This window comes from Myotis davidii, unplaced genomic scaffold (assembly GCF_000327345.1).
Source record: "Myotis davidii unplaced genomic scaffold, ASM32734v1 scaffold269, whole genome shotgun sequence".
NCBI classification, from domain to species: Eukaryota; Metazoa; Chordata; class Mammalia; order Chiroptera; family Vespertilionidae; genus Myotis; species Myotis davidii.
In genome coordinates, this window is record NW_006383008.1 from 1,583,827 (window position 1) to 1,594,980 (window position 11,154).

The window sequence follows — 11,154 nt, forward strand, 5'->3', positions numbered from 1 at the left end:
GACATTAAAGTCATTACAATCTACAGATGATGTCTTATAAGATTGTAAACTGAAACCTATATAATTTTATTAACCAATGTCACTCCAATAAATTGAATAAAAGTAATTTTAAAAATCAAAGAATATCATTGAATGACTATACTTTCAATAGCATCAAAAGTGTATTTTTATAGAAAACTGCATAAAAAGTAAAAGTTAATAAAAAGAACCATAAAACCCAGACATTCTGTTTTGATTTTATACCATGATCCAGGTTTAAAATTTAGAATAGCTGAGCGGTGGTTCTTAATGATAGCAGCACAACTTTCTAGGGAGCAATTTGGAAATTTGTACAGGTATTTTTGGTGTCCCAGGAGGGGGGACACTACTGGCATGTATTGGGCAGCAGCCAGGGATGCTAGATGATATGCAAAATGTAGGACAAACCACAAAGAATTGCCTTATATCCTGCACATTTGAATGCCCTGCTGGACGTGCACATTAAGTACAAACAGTTTATAAAAATCTAAGTCCAGAATCTAATTCTGTTTCATATATCAGCACAATTTTGTGTGTGTGTATGTCAAGACACACTAAAATTTCCAGGAGTGCTACAATAAAAACCAAGAGAAGACTTGTTTTGTTTTGTATGTAATTTGACTAAGAGTTGTTCACTATTTTAGAAAACCATGTGCCCTAGGGCATGCTTCCGTGGTATCTCAGTTCCCAGAAAAGCATTCAGGTGTCAGTCTGCATCTGTATGCAGTTGCCCCCCCACCTACACCCCCATGGCCATTCCACCTGGGAGGTGTAGATAGGTGATTATTTCATTATGTCTTCTGAAAGGGTTCTGTCCAGACATTTACATACTGAAATAAACATTATTTTTATTGTAATTTCTTTCCTTCTGATTGTTCTTTATATATCATTAAGACATGCTTATAGATAGGGTAATTTGTGTGAGTAGGTTATAGTATCTAAAACTTTCATTTCAGGATAGTAAAGGTGGCCTTTTTATATTAAGATCTAATAGATGAGGTTGAGAACCACCAAGTCAGATGGACAGACTGCATATCTTCTGGGAATCCATTATGTATATAATTTCTCTCAAATGAACTTTTAGTAAGAGCTCTCCAGCAAACAGGCTGAGGCTAGGTACAATCATTCTGTTACTGAACAGGGGAAAAGTTCCTATACTTAAAGAGGCTCACATCTTCTTATCAAAAGTAGGGATCTAATCAAGATTCTCCACTAAATAAACTGTCAGTCTCCCTCCACTCAGAGGTGATTTGATGGAGCACCTGAAGAATTTCCTTAGAGAATAACTTTGAGTGCAGCCCAAATTCCAATGATCAAGAAATAACACAATTGTAATGATTTCTGCTTAGAAGTATTCCAAAACAGGAGTTACTGAGCAAATGGCTCCTCGAACATAACAAAGAAAAAACCCCACATGGACACCATAAAATATAAAATGCTTGGCTATAGAACTTGGTGCTGAGACATTCAAGAGAAACAAGTGCATATCCACCCACAATTACCGAAGTGGGTTGACCTTCTATTTTGAGTTGCTGGACATTAGCTGTTTCTACTTTGAGGGATGTCAGCTGGGAAAGGACTGATTGTTTAATGCTCTACTCTGACACAAAACCATTATCAGGAAAAAGTCCCCTTCCTATTCCCTAGGCTGGCAGTAGGGTGGAGTTGGGAGATAGACAGAGTTGAAAGGAGAGTGGAGAAAGAAGGGCAACAAATCCTCCTCATTTGAAGGGAGTTTTATACAATGAAGACATGGTTAAAAGACGGGGGCCACACCCATCCTTGTCATCTACTATTACTGTATCTCAGATATTCAGAGACCCTCCCAGTGTTACCAGTAGGCATGCTCTATTCACAACAGCTCAAGCACCTTGGCCTGGAATTAATGCCAAGAAAGATGATAAGTGCTAGAAGAATACTGTTCAAATACATTTTGTTTTCAGTAAGTGACTGACTTTCACAATGTCCCAAAAGAAAATGTCTGCCTACAATGTGACTATTACTCAAGTAGAATACCAGACTAATGGAAGAGAGTCTGACTCCATTTTGGATGTGTGGCAGCTGACAGCTTTGCAGCCCCGCCTCTCCCTCTTCCCTGCTTGCCCCACACCTGGGGAAAAGTACAGGTAAGTCCAAGCACTCTGCCTCGGTGCTGGTGGGGGGGTCAAACCACGCAAGTCCCTGCCTTTGTGGGGAACCTTGAGCTCCACCCCCTTATCAGAATTTTGGCGAAGCCGGTCACCCCTACTTTCCCTTTCAGGTCATTCTGGACCTGCTTGGGAGCCTTGTAGATTATTAGGGAAATTCTAGGAAACATTATCTTAACCAAAATAGCGGGTTTATTACCAGATTGGAAAGCTGATGTCAGAAGTTTGGCCACAGTTACATTCCTCCCACAGAGATATTCCAGACATTGAAGTGCTAAGCAGATAGCTCTATAATTCCTGCAGGATAAACTTCACCCTGGGTACACTGGGACCAGACAGCACAGGCAGATTTAATGAGAGAGAACAGGCTGGCATGGAGCAGATGCTCCTTTAGAACAGATCCTGTCTATAGGTGGGAGCCCCTCCCACATGACTGCCCTTGGTCTGAATCAGCTGTTCTCCAGGAGGAGCAGACAGGCTTTGGGCTCTGTGGAGTTAGTCTGGGATCGTCCTCAGAGAAAAGCAAGCTTCTGAGGGGTCAGTCTGGAGCTGGACTTCTAAAATATCACTGTTCATTTTTTCACATTAAACGACTAGTTTCCCAATCCTTCCTTATCACTTTTGACCACCAACCTACCTCAAAGGCTTATTATATTTGACATCTTGAGAGCCATAAAAATTCCATTTGGCATATGGTTTTTGTCATCAGTCAACACTGTCTATGAAACCATGCATGGGAACGTGTGACATCTTCACCCCCATACAGCAAGCAAATACATCTGCATGCTTGTTGTTTCAAAAATCCATTGGTAAACAGAAAATTCCTCCAAAGGCAAATAAGGTAGAGTTTCAAAGGTCCAAGAAAGTGAAAAGTCACTGGTGGAACTGAAACTCTCTCCCTTCATTTTTATTCCTCTTAAACTTTCTGTGTCAACAATCCAGCTATGGACTCTGACGCTCTGACAAGAAGAAGGGGAGAGAATTGATTCCTTTCTGCACAACTTAAATATTCCTAGTTAGAATGCAGATTTTAAACTGTTCCTGGGGCACAGTGCAGGTGCCGTGGGGGGCCTTTTGGCCAGGCTTCTGCAGGTACTGCCAGGTGAAGAAAGGACTCTGCAGGTAAAATGTTCAAACCACTGACTATCTTAACACTGCTCCCATGAAAAGCATTTAAGAAAAATTTCTCCCAGATTTGTTCCATGTCAACCATTTATTCCAACCAGGTTATGTTTATAAGTAAATCTGATGGGGACCTTTTCCATGCAAACTGACACATCTATCCCTAAAGGGATGGTCCACGGGAAGACAGTTCTCATCAAGATTCCTGTCACTCTACAGCAGGCCTGATGCTCAGGTCTCCAAGGGAAAGTATTCTGCTCTGGAGAATAAATACAGTTTCAATGATCATCAAAATGTAATGCTACCGTATTTGCCTTATCAGAGCTAGATACAAAAAAACCACACGGAACATATTGGAGAATCAACTGAGAATCAGGAAGGAAAACTTTATAATGTAAGGCCATGAAAATTAAGGGACAGTTTCCTTTAGTTTTGGATTTCATGAGCATTTTTACATGACCAAAATTATAGCTTAAAAAAAAAAGTTTTCATTTCCAAAGACTTCAATCAGGAATATTAATGGTTACACAAAATAGCTCTGTGAAGATGGTGCTAACGCATTCTCTGGACCAGAGAAAGCTAATTAGGATGGGTGTCCCCACAGAGGTTGGTTCTTCCATGATGTGGAAGGAGTAATTGGATAATGAAGAGAAAAGCAAGAGGATAGAGATACCAAAGAATCGTTTTTCTTCAGATGCTCAGAGACGACACAGCTGCTCATGGCTGACCAAGCTAGCAGTCCCTGGAGGTGGGAAATGTTAAAGGGACTACAAATGTCGCTATCAGTTGGTGCATAGTTCCTCTTTACTGGGTTTCTGGAGTCTCTCCATCAGGCTATCAGGGGTGGAACAGGAGGACAGTTCTCTGAAAAGTAAGGGGAAGCTAACGAGGTTTAACATGGAAGGTATTTAGCACAGTACTTGGCATACAGACTCTCTTCCTTGGTGTCCTCACAGCCAGAGTGCTAAACAGTGAACCTTATTGTGGTTCTCCGTCCTACTGGCTTCCATTTTGGGTCCAGTAACTCAAATTCCTAAAGGCTTATTCCAAGTCCTCTGGGGCTGGAAGTCCTTCCCCTTCCGGCGCAGCACTCTTCTCTCTATAAAAGGCTCTCGGGTTACCTGCTCCTCATGGCCTGGCTGGGCTTTCTTAGCAGCCTCTGCCTGCTGACCTCTTGTCTAGGATGTCTCCTCCCGGGCCACATCTCCATCAGAATCCCTTTTGCCCCCTTCTTCCTGGTGTCACTTCTACTCAGAACTGGTCTCAAACACGAATTAATTCTTGGCCAGAGTTGGAAAGTGAAGAGATTGAGGGAGGCCAGGGTAACAAGGTCCCCTTGCCCACAAGAGTTAAGTGAGAGCTTGTGGGTGTTTTTAGGTTCACCTTTCTCCCTAAGGCAGATCGGCCCAGTGACAGTTCACATCACACCATTTGCTTTCGGCCTAGCTCCCACTGCCAGCCTAGAACAGGGCCTGCGGAGCAGCCTGGCTCCTCTGCCCGCCATGGCCGGCTCTGCTGTGTATGGCTGTGCAAGGTCACCATGGGGGCTTCAATACACGCTGGGCTCTGCTCAACCTGTATCCCAGGCAGGGTGTGCCCACAGATGGGGCATGTCCCTGATTAGTGCAAAGGCAGAGTGTGTGCTTGCTCGGCCCTGTGATAAGAAAAGTGCATGCATTTTTAGAGGATGAACTAGTATTAGGGGAAAAATTCACTTTTTCTTTAAAATCTCCTGGGTGAAATCTGTGACCAATTTTCAGAAGGCTAGGCTTTAGAGCAGTGTGTAGGAGGAACATGCACACATCTTGCTACACTGGGCGGCATTCATTCATCACACCCACTCTAAACTGCCACATCTCTCCCCAGACAGCAATTTCCAGACACTAGAAATACTTACATTTTATACTGTGCTTACTACAACTGACGAAAGGTCTACTCAACTGTCAGTAGAAATGCTATAGCTAGAGAAATTCAATGTTATCCCAGATTTTTACAAGTCTAATGCATAATGTTCACAAGAGTAAAAAACAATTAACAATTTGAAAAATTATGAATTTATCCACACTTCCATATTCCAAATACTTTGCTTAGTGTTAATTTCAATTCCATAGTGAGAGAAAGCAGCTTTTTACATTTCCTAAATATACTGCAATTTCACCTTTTGCCATCATCTGTGTCCATGTTTCAAAGGGAAGACAGATTTATTACATACTAGAGGCCCAGCGCACGGTTAAATCATGTGTGTGTAGGGTCCCCTAGGCCATCAGGGACATGTCTGCTGCACCATAACACTTCGCACACTCCGCGGACGCTGCCGGCACCCTGCCCTGCCCGCCGTGAGAGTCATTGCTCGTTTGGTCTTTTATGATATAAAGTCATTGGGTGTTTAAGAAACCAAACTGCCATAGATATTGTCCAAGGAACACTACAGTAACCTCCACGCTGCAGCGAAGAATCATCACATACAGAGTATAGAGCAGCATCTCAGAACCCTTGTGAACTGATGCTGGAAAGGCGTCCAGGTTGAGAGAACCCTCCAAAGAGTTCACTCTCTTGTCTGGCCAGTGTGGTTCAGTGGTTGAGCACCAGGATGTCAGGGTTTGATTCCCTGTCGGGGCACATGCCTGGGTTGCTGGCTTGATACCCAGTAGCGGGCATGGAGGAGGCAGCCAAACAATGATTCTCTCATTGATGTTTCTCTCTCTCTCTCCCTCTCCTTTCCTTTCTGCAATCAATAAAAAATATATATTTTTTAAAAAAGAGTTCTCTAAAATGTCTAAACACTTCACCTCCTTCACCAAAGTATAACAAGTATGACTTAATATTTTCTTAATGACATAGCACATTAAGAGAGAACAATGCGTTAAGGTGAAGAGAACTGGGTTTGACTCATAGGTCACTATACACTGTAGAATGGTCTCAGTCATTCACCGAACTTCCTGGGCTTGTCGTGTTATGATGGGGTCACTGCATTCTCAGGAGCTGGTTAAAAGCACACATAAAGTGCTCAGGGCAGTGCCTTGGCTCTTGTAGGAGGTGCCCTATGAAATGCCAGCCCCGTGCCTATGAACAGTGGAGTTATTACATGTGCTGCAGGCTTCTCACCCTTCTGTGGGTGCGCATGTCAACAATGAGTCACTGGGCAGAATAAATGCAACTCCAGGTCTTGCCCTAGGATTTGCTTCTTTATTTTTTTTTCTTTTTAAGCACTAATACCAAATACCTAACTATATATTTTTCTCATTTGGCTTTCTTTCTCCTCATAAAAGTCGAATATGAGCATATGACTTCTAAGAAATAGGATATGGCTGCCCTACTGCAAACTTTGTCCCTCTTCCCAACCAGTGTTTTCCTTTCAGAATGTCAGCTACCTTCCTGCTGCAGGCTAAGTTTATATATGCTGTGAAAGAAGCACAAGGCAATCGAGGCAGACAGCAAGGCAGCCATTTATATTTGCCTGTGTATTTGACCTCCACCTTCCCAGCAATTTTTGTGCCCTTTTGTTTACTAATGATTTAAACATGCTTTGTAGCCTATAACCTCTGAGCTTAAAGCATTGTCAATGAAGCTAAGTACAGAAACTATTTTCTTGGGTAGCTTTATAAAAAACACACGCACAATATTTGCTATTTCATCCCCATTACACACGAGTGAAGTCTGAGCTGTGGGTTGTCAATCGTACTGTAGAGATGGGCAACTGCAGGTGTGACTGGAATTAAGGTGTGAAGAGAGAAATATACACAACACAAGCTGGTATCTTTCTTTAATCAAAGAAACCAAAGACCATACAACACATTATTTACTCACTTCACTGGGAGTATTTTTTGGCAATTCTGTGGACAACAATTGTCTCCCTTATTCCCTAAGGCATGACATCTGGCCGGGCTGACACCAAACTTGTTATCCGTCTTCTGTCTACTCCACTTTGCCCTTGCTCCTTGACGGATGATGCCCCTCGACCCCCCGCATTTACTATTTTCATTTCAGCTGCCAAAGTTGCCTCAGTTATTCTATGAAACATTTCTCAAACTCTACTAATGCAGCAAAGAGAATGGACAATATCATACACTTTAATATGCCTCCAAAGAAGGAAATTTAGTAGAAAAGTGAGCGCCCATCTTTCTTTAACAACTACCACCTTCTCTGTGAAGGTTTGCACCGATGGCCCTGGTTGACCACACCCTCCCTTTTGTCCTATGTGTCTTATATTCTGTTTCTATTATACCTCCCATCACAGTAAGGATATATAATTCTTTATTTTCCTCTTTCTCCCACCGGGATGTGAGTTTGTCAAGAGAAGAGGCCCTTACCAAGCTGGCACAGTGGTTAAGGGTTGACCCATGAACCAGGAGGTCAATTCCCTGTTGGGACACATGCCTGGGCTGTGCGCTTGATCCCCAGTATGGGGCATGCAGAAGGTTGCCAATCAATAATTCTCTCTCATCATTGATGTTTCTCTCTCTCTCTCCCTCTCCCTTCCTCTCCGAAATCAATAAAAATATATTTTAAAAAAAGAGAGAGAGAAGAGGCCCTGATTTTAGCATAGAAGACACTAGACCTAAGTTGGATGACATGGAATTAAAGAACAAAATTTTATAAAAGAGGATAAACATCCAGTCTGTGTCTGCATCGATTCAGTTAAGTAATTCTGAAATAAAAATAGGGTGAAGGGAGCAAAATGGGTGAAGTGGGTCAAAGGTACAAACTTCTGATTATGAGATAAATAAGCCCTGGGGGATGTAACGTATAGTATGGAAACTACAGTTAACAATACTGTATTGTGTATTTGAAAGATGCTAAGAGAATATAATTAAAAGCCCTCATCACAAGAGAAAAATATTGTAACTATGTGTGGTGATGGATGTTAACTAAACTTATTGTGGTAATCATTTCACAATATATACATATATCAAATAATTATGTTGTACACCTAAATCTAATACAATGTTATATGTCAATCATATGTCAATTAAAGATAACTTATAAAGGAAAGATTTTGTGTGTTCTAATCATTGTTTCACTAACATAACACTAGTTAAGAACCACAAAGGTTGAGATCTGAATTCATATTGTCTTTATGCAGTTTTATTTTGATTTGCTGATAGCTGCACACTAATATGGCTCTTATATTTGAGAGAGAGAGAGGGGAAGAGAGAGAGAGAGAGAGAGAGAGAGAGAGAGAGAGAGAGAGAGAGAGACTGTTGTTCTCTGGAGATGCATGTTAGTCCCATAACAATTTTAGTAATGAACAATTTTGCCTTTTAAACCATCACATTCTAATCTTGACACCTTGACTCTGAGATATTTGAGGACAGGGTGCCAAGATGCTAGACATAGCCTTTTGAGGCTTTACTTTTTTTTTTTTGGTCTTGTTTTTAAGCCAATAAAGCCAAGATTGAGTCACTGAGCTTCAGTGATAGCAATGAGAATTCAAGTTATCTCGCAAACTCCCGTATAATAGTCCTTTAGGATATTTTAAAATTATACCAACAAACCACTGAGCTAGGATGAAAATATTATGTTCCCTGGGTCCTATTTAAAATCATACTGCTTTAGTTACCTTTCCATCATGTAGCTATAAAATTAAAGATGTGAAAAATTTTTAAAACATCAAGATGCATAACAAGAAAAATAATGAAATCTCATGCCTCAAGGAGAATCTCCTCTGATTAGCTCCCGTTAACATGCTCAGCCTCTTAGATGGCATTCTGTACCATACCTGTCCTGTGTATGCGAACTCCAGAGCCTGCTTTAAGCCTAGGCTGGTCACACCATGCAGATTCACCTCGTCAGCTCCACTTTCCACCATACAAAGACTGAACATTGCCTGAGGCGGGAAAAAGGAAGAGACAGAGAGTTATGGGACTTAAAAAGCAAGGGAACAAGACAAACTCCTAGAGAGACTAGGAAAGAAAAAGTTTTATAGGTTAAAGACTGATATTGGCTTCTGCAATGGTTTGACAAAGCTTCGCCGACACAAGCACTGCAAGTCACTGTCTCAGCAGGTGCAGTAACACACAAAGAACACCCCACACGCAGACTCTCATTTACTCCCACAGCCCTTCTCTGGGGTGACTGTGTTTAGACTCACTCACGGAACTCATTCTCTGGATCCTGGGATCTCATGAAATGTGCAGCACTCCCAAACGTTCTTGTCAACAGGACATGGAAAGCACACCCTTGTCTTCAACTGGTCTTCCTTTATTCCCCATCTCAATGACATAGCTCATTCCTCTCCTCTGCTACAGTATCACACCCTCTATTCCAGTGGTTCTCAAAATGTGGCTCCTGGGCTGCCAACATCAGTACAGCCCAGGAAATTGTTATAGATTCTTGGAAGCCAGTCCAGCAATCTGTGTTGTAAGGGTCATCCAGGTGACTCTGATGCTCACTTGATTTTGAGAACCACTGTCAAAGTTATTCAGAGAGAGTCAATATACCCCTAAACTAACTCTCCAAATGGCCAACTTACTGAAACGTCAGTTCTTCCGCTGAATGACCAATATGTCAAACGGAAACTTGAAAATTAAAAAAATAAAAACTTGCCATATTAAACAAATGCATAGGTTTGCCTTGCCCCCCACAAAAGCCTTTAACAAGTTTGACTTAACAGGTATAAAGAGAATATTCAATTTTATGCTACTGATGATGAAATACACTACTCTGTGTAGTGAAGACTTAACCTTACCCAATGAGAAGTCTGCCTTTGCCCTGGGTTTCTGGGGCGTGATCTCTAGGCCCTCGGATTATCCTGCCTGATAGGAGTGTCTTGATTTGTCTGGGGCTTTGACCACTGAGTCTAGTGAACATGATTTATGATGGGTTTGGAGCCACACCGTATCAGTTCTGACCTCAGCAGATTTGGAGATTAAAGGTATGAACTGGAGGTCCCAGGAGAGGCTAGAGAGGAAAGGCCAGACACGTAGGCAGCTTGCAGTTGAGCTCCAGTAAAAACTCGGACACCACAAGCACGGGCGAGCTTCCTTGGTTGGCAGTGCCCTGTGCACACTGTCGCACAGCATGGCCAGAGGAGGTAACACGGCCCCACAGGAGGCAGATGGCCAGAAGCGCCATATTTGGTCCCCTTCTGCACTCTGCCCTAGGTGCCTCTTGCCTTGGCTGGTTCTAATTTGCATCCTTTCCCTGTAATAAGCCAAATCCACGAGTATAAAAACTTGCAGTGAGTTCTGTGACTCTGTCCAGCGAATTATTGAACATGAAAGTAGTTTTAGGAATCCCCTCAAACTTGTCATTGGTGTCTGAATGAAAGAAGTCTTGTACTGTACTTTCAAGTTTTATAATTTGGCTCATTCATAAAAGTAAAACAAAAATACAATGCATGGTTCTATGTAGTAATAGTTCAGCTCCCCTTAAATCTTTTTAATTTTAAAAATGTTATATTTTGTTCTGTCAAAGTATTAATATGTACCTTTAGCAATTTTTAATTTTGATAAATTTATTTTGATTCTCATAATTCTACACATTTTAAATTAAGAATATATTTAACTTTCAGAAATTTACTTTATCATAAGTAAAATCTAACCTTTAAAATTTAACCTTCTAAATTGATCCTCTAAAATCTGTTAAAGGCCAATGGTCAATGTGGTAAATTTGGGAACCTGGTTAATCAGTGACTTGATCTGCCTTCCCACTGGTGTCACCAGCAGTTAAGGCACTGTATGGCAGGTTAAGAGGACTGGATTTGAAGTCACATGATCCTTGGTTTGTGTTTAAAGCAAATTTGTAACAAAACAATTCTGGGTTTGATCACTGGTAAGTGAGAGTGATAAACATGTAACCTGACTCAGTTTTCTTATCTAAAAAATGGGACTAATGAACTTGTTTGAAGATTATATGACAGTATATA

The 11,154-nt window shown here is 41.4% G+C and overlaps 1 protein-coding gene across 2 annotated transcripts in view; it reads right to left on the reverse strand.

The window, feature by feature from the left end:
* The window catches only part of KLHL32 (kelch like family member 32), a 197,167-nt gene that overhangs the window by 112,083 nt on the left and 73,930 nt on the right, over positions 1-11,154 (reverse strand). For both annotated transcript variants that reach the window (XM_015557694.1, XM_006778235.2), the window contains exon 4: positions 9,007-9,114. In XM_015557694.1, coding sequence (XP_015413180.1) covers positions 9,007-9,114 — 108 coding nt within the window. The remainder of the gene's footprint in view (positions 1-9,006; positions 9,115-11,154) is intronic.